We start from the raw sequence: 12,677 nt of genomic DNA, 5'->3' as shown, positions 1-12,677 counted from the left end.
AGCAGCTAGCAAAAAAAGTGATCAAGTTACTCTTCATTCTTCAGTTTTTGCGTTGCCAAGAAGTGCGACGTTCCAACTACCAGAGTATAAAAACCGTCAAAAATGATTTGTCGTAATTTCGGAAAAATGTATTAAAGCCTCAAGCAGTATTACATAGGAGTCCATACCAGGTTGCCGGTGTCTTTCGAAGTGGGAGTAAGTAGTACAAGCGACCTGACCGAAGATGGCACTGATAAAAAGAGGTGCCCGTAAGAAAACTAGTCAAGCGCCAGAAAAGAGATCTGCTAAGATCAAAAAGGCCACTTTTGACGCTACCAAGAAAAAAGAGGTCGGTGTGTCTGACTTAACTTTGCTGTCTACGATTTCCGATGAATCTATCAACGATAACTTGAAGAAAAGGTTTTTGAACGGTTCTATTTATACCTATATTGGACATGTGCTGATCAGTGTCAATCCTTTCCGTGATCTCGGAATATACACAGCAGCCGTCCTCGAAAGTTATAGAGGGAAGAACAGACTGGAGGTGCCTCCCCATGTTTTTGCGATTGCAGAAGCGATGTATTATAACATGAAATCCTATAACACCAATCAATGTGTTATCATATCGGGTGAGTCTGGTGCTGGTAAGACAGAAGCTGCCAAGCGAATCATGCAGTATATTGCAGCTGCCTCCACCTCTCATTCTGAGTCAATCGGGAAGATCAAAGATATGGTTTTGGCCACCAATCCATTGCTAGAGGCATTTGGCTGTGCCAAGACTTTGAGGAACAACAATTCTTCTAGACATGGGAAATATTTGGAAATCAAGTTTAACTCACAATTCGAACCATGTGCCGGTAATATCACCAATTACCTGCTAGAAAAGCAAAGAGTTGTTAGTCAGATTAAGAATGAAAGAAACTTTCACATTTTCTACCAATTTACAAAGGGCGCATCGGATGCCTATAGGCAAACGTTTGGTGTCCAGAAACCAGAGCAGTACATTTACACATCGGCATCTGGCTGTACGTCGGTGGACAATATGGACGACGTCAAAGAATTCGGCGAAACTTTGAAGGCCATGCAAATTATTGGGTTGTCCCAGGAGGAACAAGATCAAATTTTCAGGGTTCTGTCGTCGATCTTGTGGATTGGTAATATCACCTTTGCTGAAAATGAAGAGGGTAGTGCAGCAGTTAGAGATACATCGGTGACAGACTTTGTCGCTTATTTGCTGCAGATTGATGCTGCATTGTTGACCCAATCTCTAGTGGAAAGGACTATGGAAACGAACCATGGTATGAGAAGAGGATCTATTTACCATGTCCCATTGAATGTTGTACAGGCCACCGCAGTCAGAGATGCATTGGCGAAAGCTATCTATAACAATCTATTTGATTGGATTGTTGATAGAGTCAACGTTTCTTTGCAGGCATACCCAGGTGCTGACAAGTCTATTGGTATTTTGGATATTTATGGGTTCGAGATTTTTGAACACAACTCGTTCGAACAAATATGTATCAACTACGTGAATGAGAAGTTGCAGCAAATCTTCATCCAACTAACGTTGAAACAAGAACAGGAAACCTACGAAAAAGAACAGATTGAATGGACACCTATCAAGTATTTCGACAACAAGGTTGTTTGTGATTTGATTGAAGCAAAAAGACCACCCGGTATATTTGCTGCAATGAACGATTCGGTAGCAACGGCACATGCAGACTCCAATGCAGCAGATCAAGCGTTTGCTCAGCGTCTGAATCTGTTTAGTACAAACCCATATTTTGAGTTGAGACAGAACAAATTTGTGATCAAACATTACGCTGGTGACGTCACGTACGATATCAACGGTATAACTGATAAAAATAAAGATCAGCTGCAAAAGGACTTGATCGAACTGATGGGTACAACTCAAAACCCATTTATTCACACGATCTTCCCAGCGGAAATTGATAAGGACTCCAAAAAAAGACCTCCTACTGCCGGTGACAAAATCATCAAAAGTGCAAATGAACTGGTTGAAACTTTGTCGAAAGCGGAACCATCTTACATCAGAACGATCAAACCCAATGAAACAAAATCTCCTACTGACTATGACAACCATCGAGTCTTGCATCAGGTCAAGTACTTGGGTTTACAAGAAAATGTTAGGATCAGAAGAGCTGGGTTTGCGTACAGACAAACTTTCGATAAATTTGTGGAGCGTTTCTATTTGTTGTCGCCTCACTGTTCGTATGCTGGTGATTATACATGGCAGGGCGAAACATTGGATGCTGTTAAACATATCTTAATTGATACAGCTATTCCGCAAAAGGAGTACCAGCTCGGTACAACTTCCGTTTTTATCAAAACGCCAGAAACCCTATTTGCTCTGGAGCACATGAGGGATAGATACTGGCATAACATGGCCGCAAGGATCCAACGTGCATGGAGAAGATTCTTACAAAGAAGAATTGATGCCGCAATTAGAATTCAAAGGATTATCAGAGAGAAAAAGGATGGTAACAAGTATGAAAAGTTGCGGGACTACGGTTCGTCACTGTTAGGCGGACAGAAGGAGAGAAGAACAATGTCGTTATTGGGCTATAGGGCTTTTATGGGTGATTACCTCTCCTGTAACGAATCAAAAACCAAGGGTTCCTATATCAAAAGACAAGCGGGGATCAAAGAAAGGGTTGTCTTTTCTTTTACTGGTGAAGCTTTGCACTCGAAATTTGGTAGGTCTGCACAGAGGTTACCGAAGACTTTCATCGTTACTCCAACAAAGTTTTACATTGTTGCACAGGCTATGCTTCAAAACTCCATGAACTACGCTGCTGAGTATGTTATAGATATCAAGACGATCAAGCAACTGAATATGTCAAATTTGCAAGATGGATGGATTGGCGTTGTTCTGGCCAACTCTCAACAACCTGACCCCTTCATTTGTACCGACTTCAAGACTGAGCTGGTTACACACTTGAAAAAACAAAACAACAACATCCATATCAAGTGTGGTACTACTATTGAATATCAAAAGAAGCCTGGGAAGCGCCACCTTGTGAGGAGTACCGTTAGCGAAACTGCCCCCAAATACGGTGACATCTACAAATCAAGCACCATCTACGTGCGTAAGGGACACTCCCCTGGCTCCAAGCAGCACAAGAAGCCAAAGGGTAAACCGGGCGTATATTCAGCTGGACCTGTGCGTAGCTCAAACAGTAGAAAAGCCACGCTAGACCCAAGTGCGTCTGGAGCGTCTGCCCCTGTTGCGCACCAATCAAGGCCTGCTGCCCCAGTTCCCAGAACCACCTCGAAAAAACCTGCGCCTCCCCCACCAGGTGCCCAGGGCCAATCATTAGCTGCTGTTGCTGCGCAAGCTGCATACCACCCCAATGGCGGAGTACCGGCGAGGACACCATCCACTGCGCATAGACCTCAGCCACCACAGCCCCAAAGTCGCAGCACTAATACTAAAAAACCTGCCCCACAACCACCAGTACCACAGCAACAGAAGCACCCGCAGCCAACACCGGCTGTCGCTCCGACCCCTGTAAAAGCTAATGCTAACCAGGGCGGATCGATCCCACCCCCCCCACCTCCACCACCTCCCGCTGCAAAACCATCAGAACCAATGTTTGAAGCTGCATACGACTTCCCCGGCTCAGGTGCTCCATCTGAACTACCACTAAAGAAAGGTGACGTTGTCTACGTGACCAGACAAGAAGCAAGCGGGTGGTCGTTAGGTAAGACGCTCGATGGATCTAGACAAGGTTGGGTCCCAACAGCGTATATGGTTGAACACACGGGGTCGAGAGGTGGCACCGTCACACCATCACCAACCCCGGCAGCAGCTGTAGCTCAACCTGCTGTCAGTGAGCCGGCAATTGCGCAACCCGCGACTGCTCAGCCAAGCTTCAGCGATGGGCTGGCGTCTGCACTTGCTGCCAGAGCGAACAAGATGAGATCTGAGAGTGATGAAGAGGCTGCTCAAGAGGATGACGAAGATGATGATTGGTAATTTCGGATTGAAAACAAACCCTTGTTTTACTGTTGAAGCTGGTAATAACTGACGGATGTACTTGTAGATGAGCCAGGTACGGTAAGAAAATGGGAAGAGAGAGAAAAAAAATGAATGTATAAGTGAATATTTACAGTATATTATCGCTAAGATCTAACGTAGTATACCATAAATTGGGAACTCTTTATTAAGTATCGCGAAAGCGAGGAACATTGCACTGGCTGTCAACAGATGGAAATGTTGCATAGTGCGCACGGTGCTTACCATCTAGTCGGTTGTTTTGTTGTGAGAAGAACGAAAAAAAAAAAAAAGGAAAAACGCGATCTGAGGAAAGTAAACACCAAAATGTGAACAGAAAGAGTGTAACAGAAACCTTTAGAGTTAACAGATCATTGGATCTTACGTATCTCCAGGCTTGATCAATTGTGTAGAGGTAACACACAATTTTTTTTCAAAATAATACCAGTACAACTGACATGGCGGACTTAGTTATAAATGAAGACATCGCTCTTACCTTAGAACGAGCCATTGGTACGTTTTCAAACTATCTATCGGGTAACATTCATGTTCTCAACAAATTTATTGGCCATCTGCGTCGAGTCGGTGTTCTTAAGTACGAGAGAACCACGATCATCAAGTTTGTCAAGAAACTGAGATTTTTCAACGATACGTTACTACAGTACAAACAAAGCTTGTTCAACGAAGTTAAGATTGGCACCAGCTTGACCCAGAGCGTGATACCGGTTGGCAGCTTCTTTATAAAGGCTTTGGAAGTGATGGACCTCCTGAACTTCTTTTTCACCCAGTCGTTACAGCGGGAGATAATTTCCAAGACCCTGAACTTTGATTTGACTTTGGAGGAGAGTTGTATTCTAACAATCGAGGATGCGTACAATCATTTTGTCAAATACACACAGTGGATGCTGGAGTCCCTTGGGCAAACTGATATCCTGCTGAGACTGGAGGTGATTACGTTTGCATTGAAGTGTGCGGAGCAGGACGACGGAGTAGAGCAGGAGGTAAACACTGACAATATTTTCTTACAAGAGGTTATCGTCGTAGAGGACGAGCAGCAATACAATGAATTGGCAGGTGCGTGGGATTCGGTCCTGAGAGATAAAATATCTGCACTAGAATCTGAGCTGCTCAAAGCGTCTAACGATTGGCACGAAAAGTTCGGCAAGAGGAAGTAGATCTGCTGTGAGCATCAGTTATCCCCTGCCACAATCACAGAAAAAAGACATACCCACGCACACACACATATATACATAGAGATAGACACGCTGACACGTGTGCCTTTTCCTGACAGCTTCCTAGAGATCTACGTTGCTGTGACGCCCATCGAGAACATCAAATGTTGAGGCAATTTTTTATGCGAATAATTTTCTCGAACTTGACACCTACGTTGAAAAAAGTGATCGATGGAGCATACAATTTCCACCATCACTTGACTGTAGATCAAGAGTACAGTGACTTGACAATTGGGATATTATAAATACGTGTACGAACAAGGGCATCTTTTTTTTTTTTGTTTGCTGCTACAACTGTTTGCTCTCTCTTTTTTCCATTTGGCTGTCACGCAATATAGACGTTTAGTAGACTGAATAAAGTACAATCCTCAACACCGCATGTCTATTGAACTGGGTCTTTCGAGGATCAGCAAGCTGCTATCACACTTGGGTAACCCCCAGGACTCGCTGTCTGTATTGCATATCGCAGGGACCAACGGGAAGGGGTCCGTTTGCAGTTACCTGTCTGCATTACTGCATTGCCAAAAAGCTGGGAATACCGTCGGCAGGTTCACCACCCCGCACCTTATTCATGTGACAGATTCAATAACGGTTAACAACGTGCCAATACCATTGTTGGAATTTAATACACTAAAGGCATCTCTGGATGGTGTTAACAAGGCAAACGCCATACAATGTTCAGAATTCGAATTGCTGACATGTCTGGCCCTGTCGTATTTCAAGAAAAGAGAGTGTAATTGGTGTGTCTTGGAAGTTGGGCTGGGTGGGAGACTAGATGCTACTAATGTGATTCCTGGGAGAAGAAAACTTGCTTGTGGAATCACAAAGATTGGCCTCGACCACGAATCTTTTTTAGGAAACACACTGCCGCAAATAGCACGCGAAAAGGCAGGAATAGTGACAGAGGGGACTAAGTACACAGTCGTCGATGGGAGTAACGATTCGAGCGTTTTTGAGGTGGTTAAGGAGCAATGTGCTAAGGTGGGTCGGGACGTTTTTGTATTACCAATTCGAGTTGTACAACGAAAAATATCGCGACTTCGTCATGGGGGAGACGTGTTAATAACGCAGCTGCCACTTAACGGAGAGTACCAAATTTGCAATCTCCGAGTTGCATTGGGGATCTTGGACCACTTACAGCAAATCAGTGTCATATCTTTAGAGAAACACGATCTCTTAAAAGGATTGCAAAGCATCGTTTGGCCCGGGAGGTTACAGGAGCTGGATTTCTGCTACTCTCATGGAAAGACAATTCCAATACTAATGGATGGTGCGCATAATGGGAGCGCCGCAGTGGAACTGGCCAAATTCATCAAACTAAGGTACCAGGACCGTCCTGTAACATTTGTCATGGCTGTAACTGCAGGTAAAAAGCTGGACCCATTATTAGACCCATTGCTACGGAAAAATGACACGGTTGTGGTGACAAAATTTGGTGCTGTCGATGGCATGCCATGGGTCCGTGCTAATGATCCGGAAGGATTGGCGCAGTTTATCCGGGAAAAGTATACGGAAAACGTTAAAGTACAACCTGACGTCCATAAACTGCTAATACAACTAGCCGATGACACCAGTGAGCAGCCGGTAGTCGTATGCGGATCCTTATACCTCTGCGGACAATTACTTGCTATGCACAACTCCAACATGCAGTGATAGGCAACCACAATACTAAAAATACAAACCGCAAATTACATATTACATTTATTTGGATCACATACATACGTCATTATAATGCCATGACAATCACCTCCATGTCTCTATTGCCCTTGAGTTCTTGGTATAGCGCAACCACTCGAGTAAGATCATTTTCTATTGTCCCTTCGTTTTTTTGCCATTTAAGGTTAAAAGGCGGAGAAGAGGGTATAGCACAAAGTCACAGATGCATCACAAGATTATCAAGACACAATCTATAAGCAAAAAAGAGGGCCAACGATTCTATGTTGAAGTTTCTATTAAAGTTCAATAGACCTGCTGCCAAACGGTTGGTAAAGACACCGAGTCTTGCATTTGATGGAAGAGGAAAACCGTTGAAGGCAGCGTTCCCGGCCTTTACGGTTCCAAAGAAATATGTTCCATATGCACAGTTAGCCGCTCTCTCTCTCGTTGGGTACAGTCTTTGGTGGTACTACTATCCACATAATCCGTTTCCGAAATCTGTCGCTAAATTGTTAAGAAATGGATTATGGCAAGAGAGGAAATTTCAGGATTACGAGACTGGATTAAGGTTTTTCATAGATGCTCTCGAAGAATGTAAGAGGTTAGAAATGGACCCGCTTTCCGATGGGTACACTGGAATTGAGATCAAAATTGCTGAAATGTACGAAAAGTTGAATTTGAAACAGAGGGCTAACACCGTATACTTTGACATTTTGAAGCGAATCGACACTGCATTGAAACAGAACACGGTAGAATCCGAACAAAAACGTGGGGAACTCATAAAGAGAGATCTAAGCTGCATTGTAAAAGTTTTTGAAAATCAAGAGGGTTGCACGAAGGAACCCTCTTCTGCTGCTCCACGATATTTGCAGTACCATCTGGATTTAGTTCAGGATGAGATCTTCAAAAAAGATCCTCAACTGAAGGAATTGGTAACAAATACAGATAATATTGCTAAATTGAGAACGAAGAGGGATATCCCTGATATGAAACGATATCGACACATCCTTGAACCTTTCAAAGAGGAGTTTTTTGCCACGAGAGACTTACACACCGAACTTTGTCTAAAGGCAAATGACATCGAAGAAGCATTATCATCCAAATTGGTTACTGTTGGATGGATGGTGCTGGGAAATGTGTCACCTGGCAAGATTCTGCTATCCCAGGCAAATCTTGGCTCTTTGCTATACTTGAAATCCGAAAAAATGGAAAACGCATTGTACACATTGAAAAAACAGGGAGGTGATCCTGACGCCATTTTATTACTACAAAATAACCATGATAACTTTATGAGTATGGCAACAAGATATTACGAAAATGTCATTGCCGGCGCTGGTCGAACCGAAAAAGCAGTCATTGCATCCAGAAATGTTGAACCAGAGACCCTACAAGCCATTACGCTGTCATTATACGGCCTAGGTGTTATTAAACTGCACAGGGGAAATCCCATGGAAGCAAAGATGCTACTAAATGAGGCCAAAACCATGGCCACAGAGATCGGTTTCCAAGATTTGTGTTTTGAAGCCGACAGAGAGTTGTCTAGGATAAGGGAGGGCGTTTAATACTGTAACATTATCCTCACCGACAGCATACGTGTACATATATATATTCAAAGTCCACAAGAAACAATCTATATATTCCTTTAGAATTGCAACTGTCTGCAACCACTTTCGAACCGCTCCCTCTTTGAACGTCGAACTGCCAATATCTTATAAATTATGTCATTGAAAAAAGTCTAGAATTGCATCATAGAAAGATGTGGTATAAAATGTCACAACTACGCGCAGATATTTGATAAGAAAGGCTGGTTCTGGTGTTGGAAGTTGCCAACATTCACACAACACACACACATTATGAGGGTTACCCTTGTGGCACAGAAACACTCCTCGGCGAGTTTGGTATCCCGAAGTATCGGTCTGGTATCAACTCGGAGGAATTTAACACAAACGTCACGAACCTTGATAGATGCGACAAGTTCACGGAAGCCAACACCAGTGAATCTTGCAAGAGCTTTTGATGATGGACTATACTGGGAATCGATAAACAGAAGGAACGGGGAGGTAGCTCATAGTGGAACAATGACCAATTTATTATTTTCAAAGCTGGGCGGCGGCGCAACTGCACCAAAAACCGGACTGTTCAACAACCCTTATTTGCATAGTCCCAAAGGACTGAAACAATTTACGAAGAGATCTTTATCAATAGCTAATAGTTTGGTGGAGACCTTGAGAACAGATAAGACGCCTGATGGACTACTGAAGTTTATTGTCAGGTTGGATCAATTAAGTGACACTCTTTGTAGAGTCATCGATTTGTGTGAGTTCATTAGGTCGGCCCATCCTAGTGAAGCATATATATCTGTTGCGCAGGAATGCCATGAAGAGATGTTTGAGTTTATGAATATTTTGAATACAGATGTCAACCTGTGTAATACGCTGAAACAAGTTTTATCGACGAAAGAAATAGTTTCTAAGCTGACACAAGAGGAGTTGAAGGTTGGCAAGATACTTTTGGAAGATTTTGAGAAGTCAGGAATCTATATGAGCACAGACACGAGGGACAGATTTATTGAAATGTCCCAAGATATAAGTCTTGTGGGTCAAGATTTCATCAACAACACAAACTGGCTGCGTTCTGAGTTTATAGAGATTGCTTCAGAGGAGCTTGATAACAGTGGGGTAAGTCCGATTCTTTTACGTCAACTAACAACCACTGTACGTGGAACACATTATAAAGTACCAGCATATGGAACGGCACCTTACATAATATTGAGATCTTGTAAGAACGAGAACGCTCGGAAAGCAGTATGGACGGCACTTCATAGTTGTCCTGATAAACAAATCAACAGATTGACCCACATGGTCAAAATGCGTTCTGTACTGTCCAATATAATGGGTAAAGTTGGGTTTGCTGTGTATCAGCTCCAGGGTAAAATGGCCAAATCGCCAGAGAACGTTTTAAATTTCATTACCAGATTGATGGAACACACAAAACCGATGGCCGCAGAGGAATTGAAATTGTTAGCCAATATGAAACTTAACGATTTGGGGCTCCCAGAAGCAAACTCAGAAAAGGAAATATTGGAGACTGTACGGCCATGGGACCGTGATTATTATGTAGCGAAGAGTCAACAGACACGGAAGGCTAAAAATCAACTAACAAATCACGAACCCATAAACGCATACTTTACACTAGGTTCCGTCCTTGAAGGTTTGTCCAACTTATTCAAAAGCATTTACGGAATCTCTTTGGAGGTGGTTGCCTCCATACCAGGAGAGACTTGGAGCTCAGAGGTCCGAAGGGTGAATGTCAAAACCGAAAACAACAACATCATTGGTGTGGTATACTGTGATCTATTTGAGCGCAAGGCTAAAACATCAAGTCCGGCTCATTTTACCGTTTGTTGTTCCAGAGAGCTGTACGCGGAAGAGAACGATCCTTCTATCTTACAATCGGGCGTCAATTCGCGGGGGGAGAAGTTTCAGTTACCAATAATATCGTTAGTTTGTAATTTCGCCCGGACCAGCGATAACGAACTATGCCTTCTTCAACTGAGTGAGATCGAAACGTTATTCCATGAAATGGGCCACGCCATGCACTCCATGTTGGGCCAGACAAAGCTGCAAAATATTAGCGGGACAAGATGCACCACTGATTTCGTTGAGTTACCGAGCATTATAATGGAACATTTCGCGAGAGACCCAAGGGTGTTGAAGGGTATTGGGAGACATTATATCACTAAAGAGAAAGTTCCTGAAGACCTATTGGCAGAGGAGTTGAACAGCACTAGGTATTTGCAAAACTGCGAGACTTTTGCGCAGGCCAAGATGGCAATGTTAGATCAAAGGCTCTACGACAACAACATCATTTTCCACGTAAGAGATTTGGACGTGGTGGAGCTATACCATGATCTGGAACGGAACCTGGAAGTCCTTGTCGACGATCAAACGAACTGGTGTGGTAAGTTTGGCCATTTGTTTGGCTACGGAGCCACCTACTACAGTTACCTTTTGGACAGAGCAATTGCTGCAAAGATATGGGATTGTCTATTTGTGAACGACCCGTTCAGCAGGACCGGCGGTGAAAATTTCAAGAACGCCGTGTTGAAGTGGGGTGGTCTAAGAGACCCCTGGGAGTGTATAGCGGACGTTTTAGACCAGCCCATGTTAAAGAAGGGCGACACAAAAGCGATGGAGTACATTGCACAGGCTGATAATATATAGTTTTTTTTTTAAAAAGTAAGATATCAACGAGTACATGTATATAGTTCAGAAGGTTGCACAGCATGGACTGTCTTGTCAGTTACCGAAGAGGTTGGACATCCTTCTCTGCTTTAAACCTCCACATCACGTGATAGAACAAAATTAGAGAAAAAATATAGAGAAAAAAAACACATCAAAAATGAGATGAACAACTTGCGATTCGCACGTATTACGAGTGGAACTGAGAGGGCGTAGAGTATTGAGAGCTGTGTTCCAATCGTTGTGGATTGTGGTGCCAACTTACCGTTAGTTGAAGGCTAATATAATTGAGCATGCCGCCGTTGGATAAAAAAATCAAAAAGTTTCTGAAAAACTCTATTAGGGTTGCACCTACAATATCAAACAAAGGTGAGCTGGCTGAATTGAGAACAGGATTGGTTTCTCCTTATCCGCAGACTCGTAAAGATGCAATCAAAAAAACCATACAGCAGATGACGTTGGCGAAGGATGTTTCCAGTTTGTTTCCGGACGTTTTGAAGAATATAGCAACTAATGATATCGAGCAGAAAAAGTTGGTGTATTTATACGTGATGAACTATGCAGAAACACATCCAGAGCTATGTATCCTAGCGGTTAATACATTTATTACGGATGCACAGGATCCCAACCCACTGATCAGGTGCATGGCCATCAGAACCATGTCCATGATTAGGGTGGACAAGATATTAGAATATATCGAGGTCCCCTTACGCCGGACGTTACAAGACGACAATCCTTATGTGCGGAAAACGGCCGTTATATGTGTTGCCAAGCTATTTCAATTGAACAGGGACCTATGCATAGAACTGGGCGTGTTGGAAGACCTGGTTCACGGACTAGATGACCAAAATCCGATGGTGATCGCCAATGCCATTGCCTCGCTAACAGAGATCAATGCGATCGACCCGTCTGTTGTTGATCTGGTCAAGCTGACGCAGACACATGTTTCCCAATTCTTATCCGTATTAAACGAATGCACGGAATGGGCTAGGATAACTATTCTTGGTGCACTATCCGAATATAACGCTAGAGACAGCATTGAGGCAAAAGACATTATCGATAGAGTCACGGCGCATTTACAGCACGTCAACCCAGCTGTTGTGCTAGCAACTATCAAGGTCATACTAAAGAATGCACCTATGCTGGACCCATCCCTTTTCAACGTCAATTCTCTATTAGGTAAGAAAATCACATCGGCTTTAGTATCGCTAATGTCAACACCGCACGAGATTCAGTATGTGGCATTGAAGAATATCAGGATCGTTCTCGAAAAATACCCTGAACTTTTGACGAAGGAACTAAGGATCTTCTACGTGAAGTTCAATGACCCATTGTACGTTAAAATAGAAAAATTGAGTATCCTGGTTCGGTTAGTCGACCCATCAAATATTAAACAATGCACCCTATTGTTAAACGAGCTGAAGGAATACGCCATGGAATTTGAACCGGAGTTCGTGACGCGGGCAATCCAAGGGTTGGCTCAGCTAGGCATAAAATATTCGGATCCTGTTTTTATTCAAAAGGTGCTGGATGTACTGTGCGGAGACCTTC

At 43.2% G+C, this 12,677-nt stretch overlaps 6 protein-coding genes across 6 annotated transcripts in view; all 6 read left to right on the top strand.

The window, feature by feature from the left end:
• Nucleotides 1-223: 223 nt before the first annotated feature.
• MYO3 (myosin 3) lies at nucleotides 224-3,979 on the top strand (the record flags this gene model as incomplete). The annotated part of the gene is made up of 1 exon (XM_022610607.1): nucleotides 224-3,979. The coding sequence occupies one exon, from the start codon at nucleotides 224-226 to the stop codon at nucleotides 3,977-3,979; it is 3,756 nt and encodes a 1,251-aa protein (XP_022462531.1).
• Nucleotides 3,980-4,455: 476 nt separating this feature from the next.
• On the top strand, nucleotides 4,456-5,172 carry SHE2 (She2p; the record flags this gene model as incomplete). The annotated part of the gene is made up of 1 exon (XM_022610596.1): nucleotides 4,456-5,172. The coding sequence occupies one exon, from the start codon at nucleotides 4,456-4,458 to the stop codon at nucleotides 5,170-5,172; it is 717 nt and encodes a 238-aa protein (XP_022462530.1).
• A 435-nt stretch (nucleotides 5,173-5,607) lies between these two features.
• RMA1 (putative tetrahydrofolate synthase) lies at nucleotides 5,608-6,882 on the top strand (the record flags this gene model as incomplete). Its single annotated transcript, XM_022610585.1, has 1 exon — nucleotides 5,608-6,882. One exon carries the CDS (start codon nucleotides 5,608-5,610, stop codon nucleotides 6,880-6,882), a length of 1,275 nt encoding a protein of 424 aa, XP_022462529.1.
• Nucleotides 6,883-7,166: 284 nt separating this feature from the next.
• RCI50 (Rci50p) lies at nucleotides 7,167-8,447 on the top strand (the record flags this gene model as incomplete). Its single annotated transcript, XM_022610574.1, has 1 exon — nucleotides 7,167-8,447. One exon carries the CDS (start codon nucleotides 7,167-7,169, stop codon nucleotides 8,445-8,447), a length of 1,281 nt encoding a protein of 426 aa, XP_022462528.1.
• A 291-nt stretch (nucleotides 8,448-8,738) lies between these two features.
• OCT1 (metalloendopeptidase) lies at nucleotides 8,739-11,108 on the top strand (the record flags this gene model as incomplete). The annotated part of the gene is made up of 1 exon (XM_022610563.1): nucleotides 8,739-11,108. One exon carries the CDS (start codon nucleotides 8,739-8,741, stop codon nucleotides 11,106-11,108), a length of 2,370 nt encoding a protein of 789 aa, XP_022462527.1.
• A 311-nt stretch (nucleotides 11,109-11,419) lies between these two features.
• APL2 (Apl2p) overlaps nucleotides 11,420-12,677 on the top strand; it is a gene marked incomplete at both ends in the record, with an annotated part of 2,151 nt that continues 893 nt past the window's right edge. Inside the window, one exon of the mRNA XM_022610551.1 lies at nucleotides 11,420-12,677. This exon is cut by the window's right edge and continues 893 nt beyond it. Coding sequence (XP_022462526.1) covers nucleotides 11,420-12,677 — 1,258 coding nt within the window.

This window comes from Huiozyma naganishii, chromosome 1 (genome assembly GCF_000348985.1).
Source record: "Huiozyma naganishii CBS 8797 chromosome 1, complete genome".
In the NCBI taxonomy this organism is placed as follows: Eukaryota; Fungi; Ascomycota; class Saccharomycetes; order Saccharomycetales; family Saccharomycetaceae; genus Huiozyma; species Huiozyma naganishii.
The sequence above is the reverse complement of the archived record's forward strand: the minus strand, read 5'-3'. Positions and strand labels throughout refer to the sequence as shown.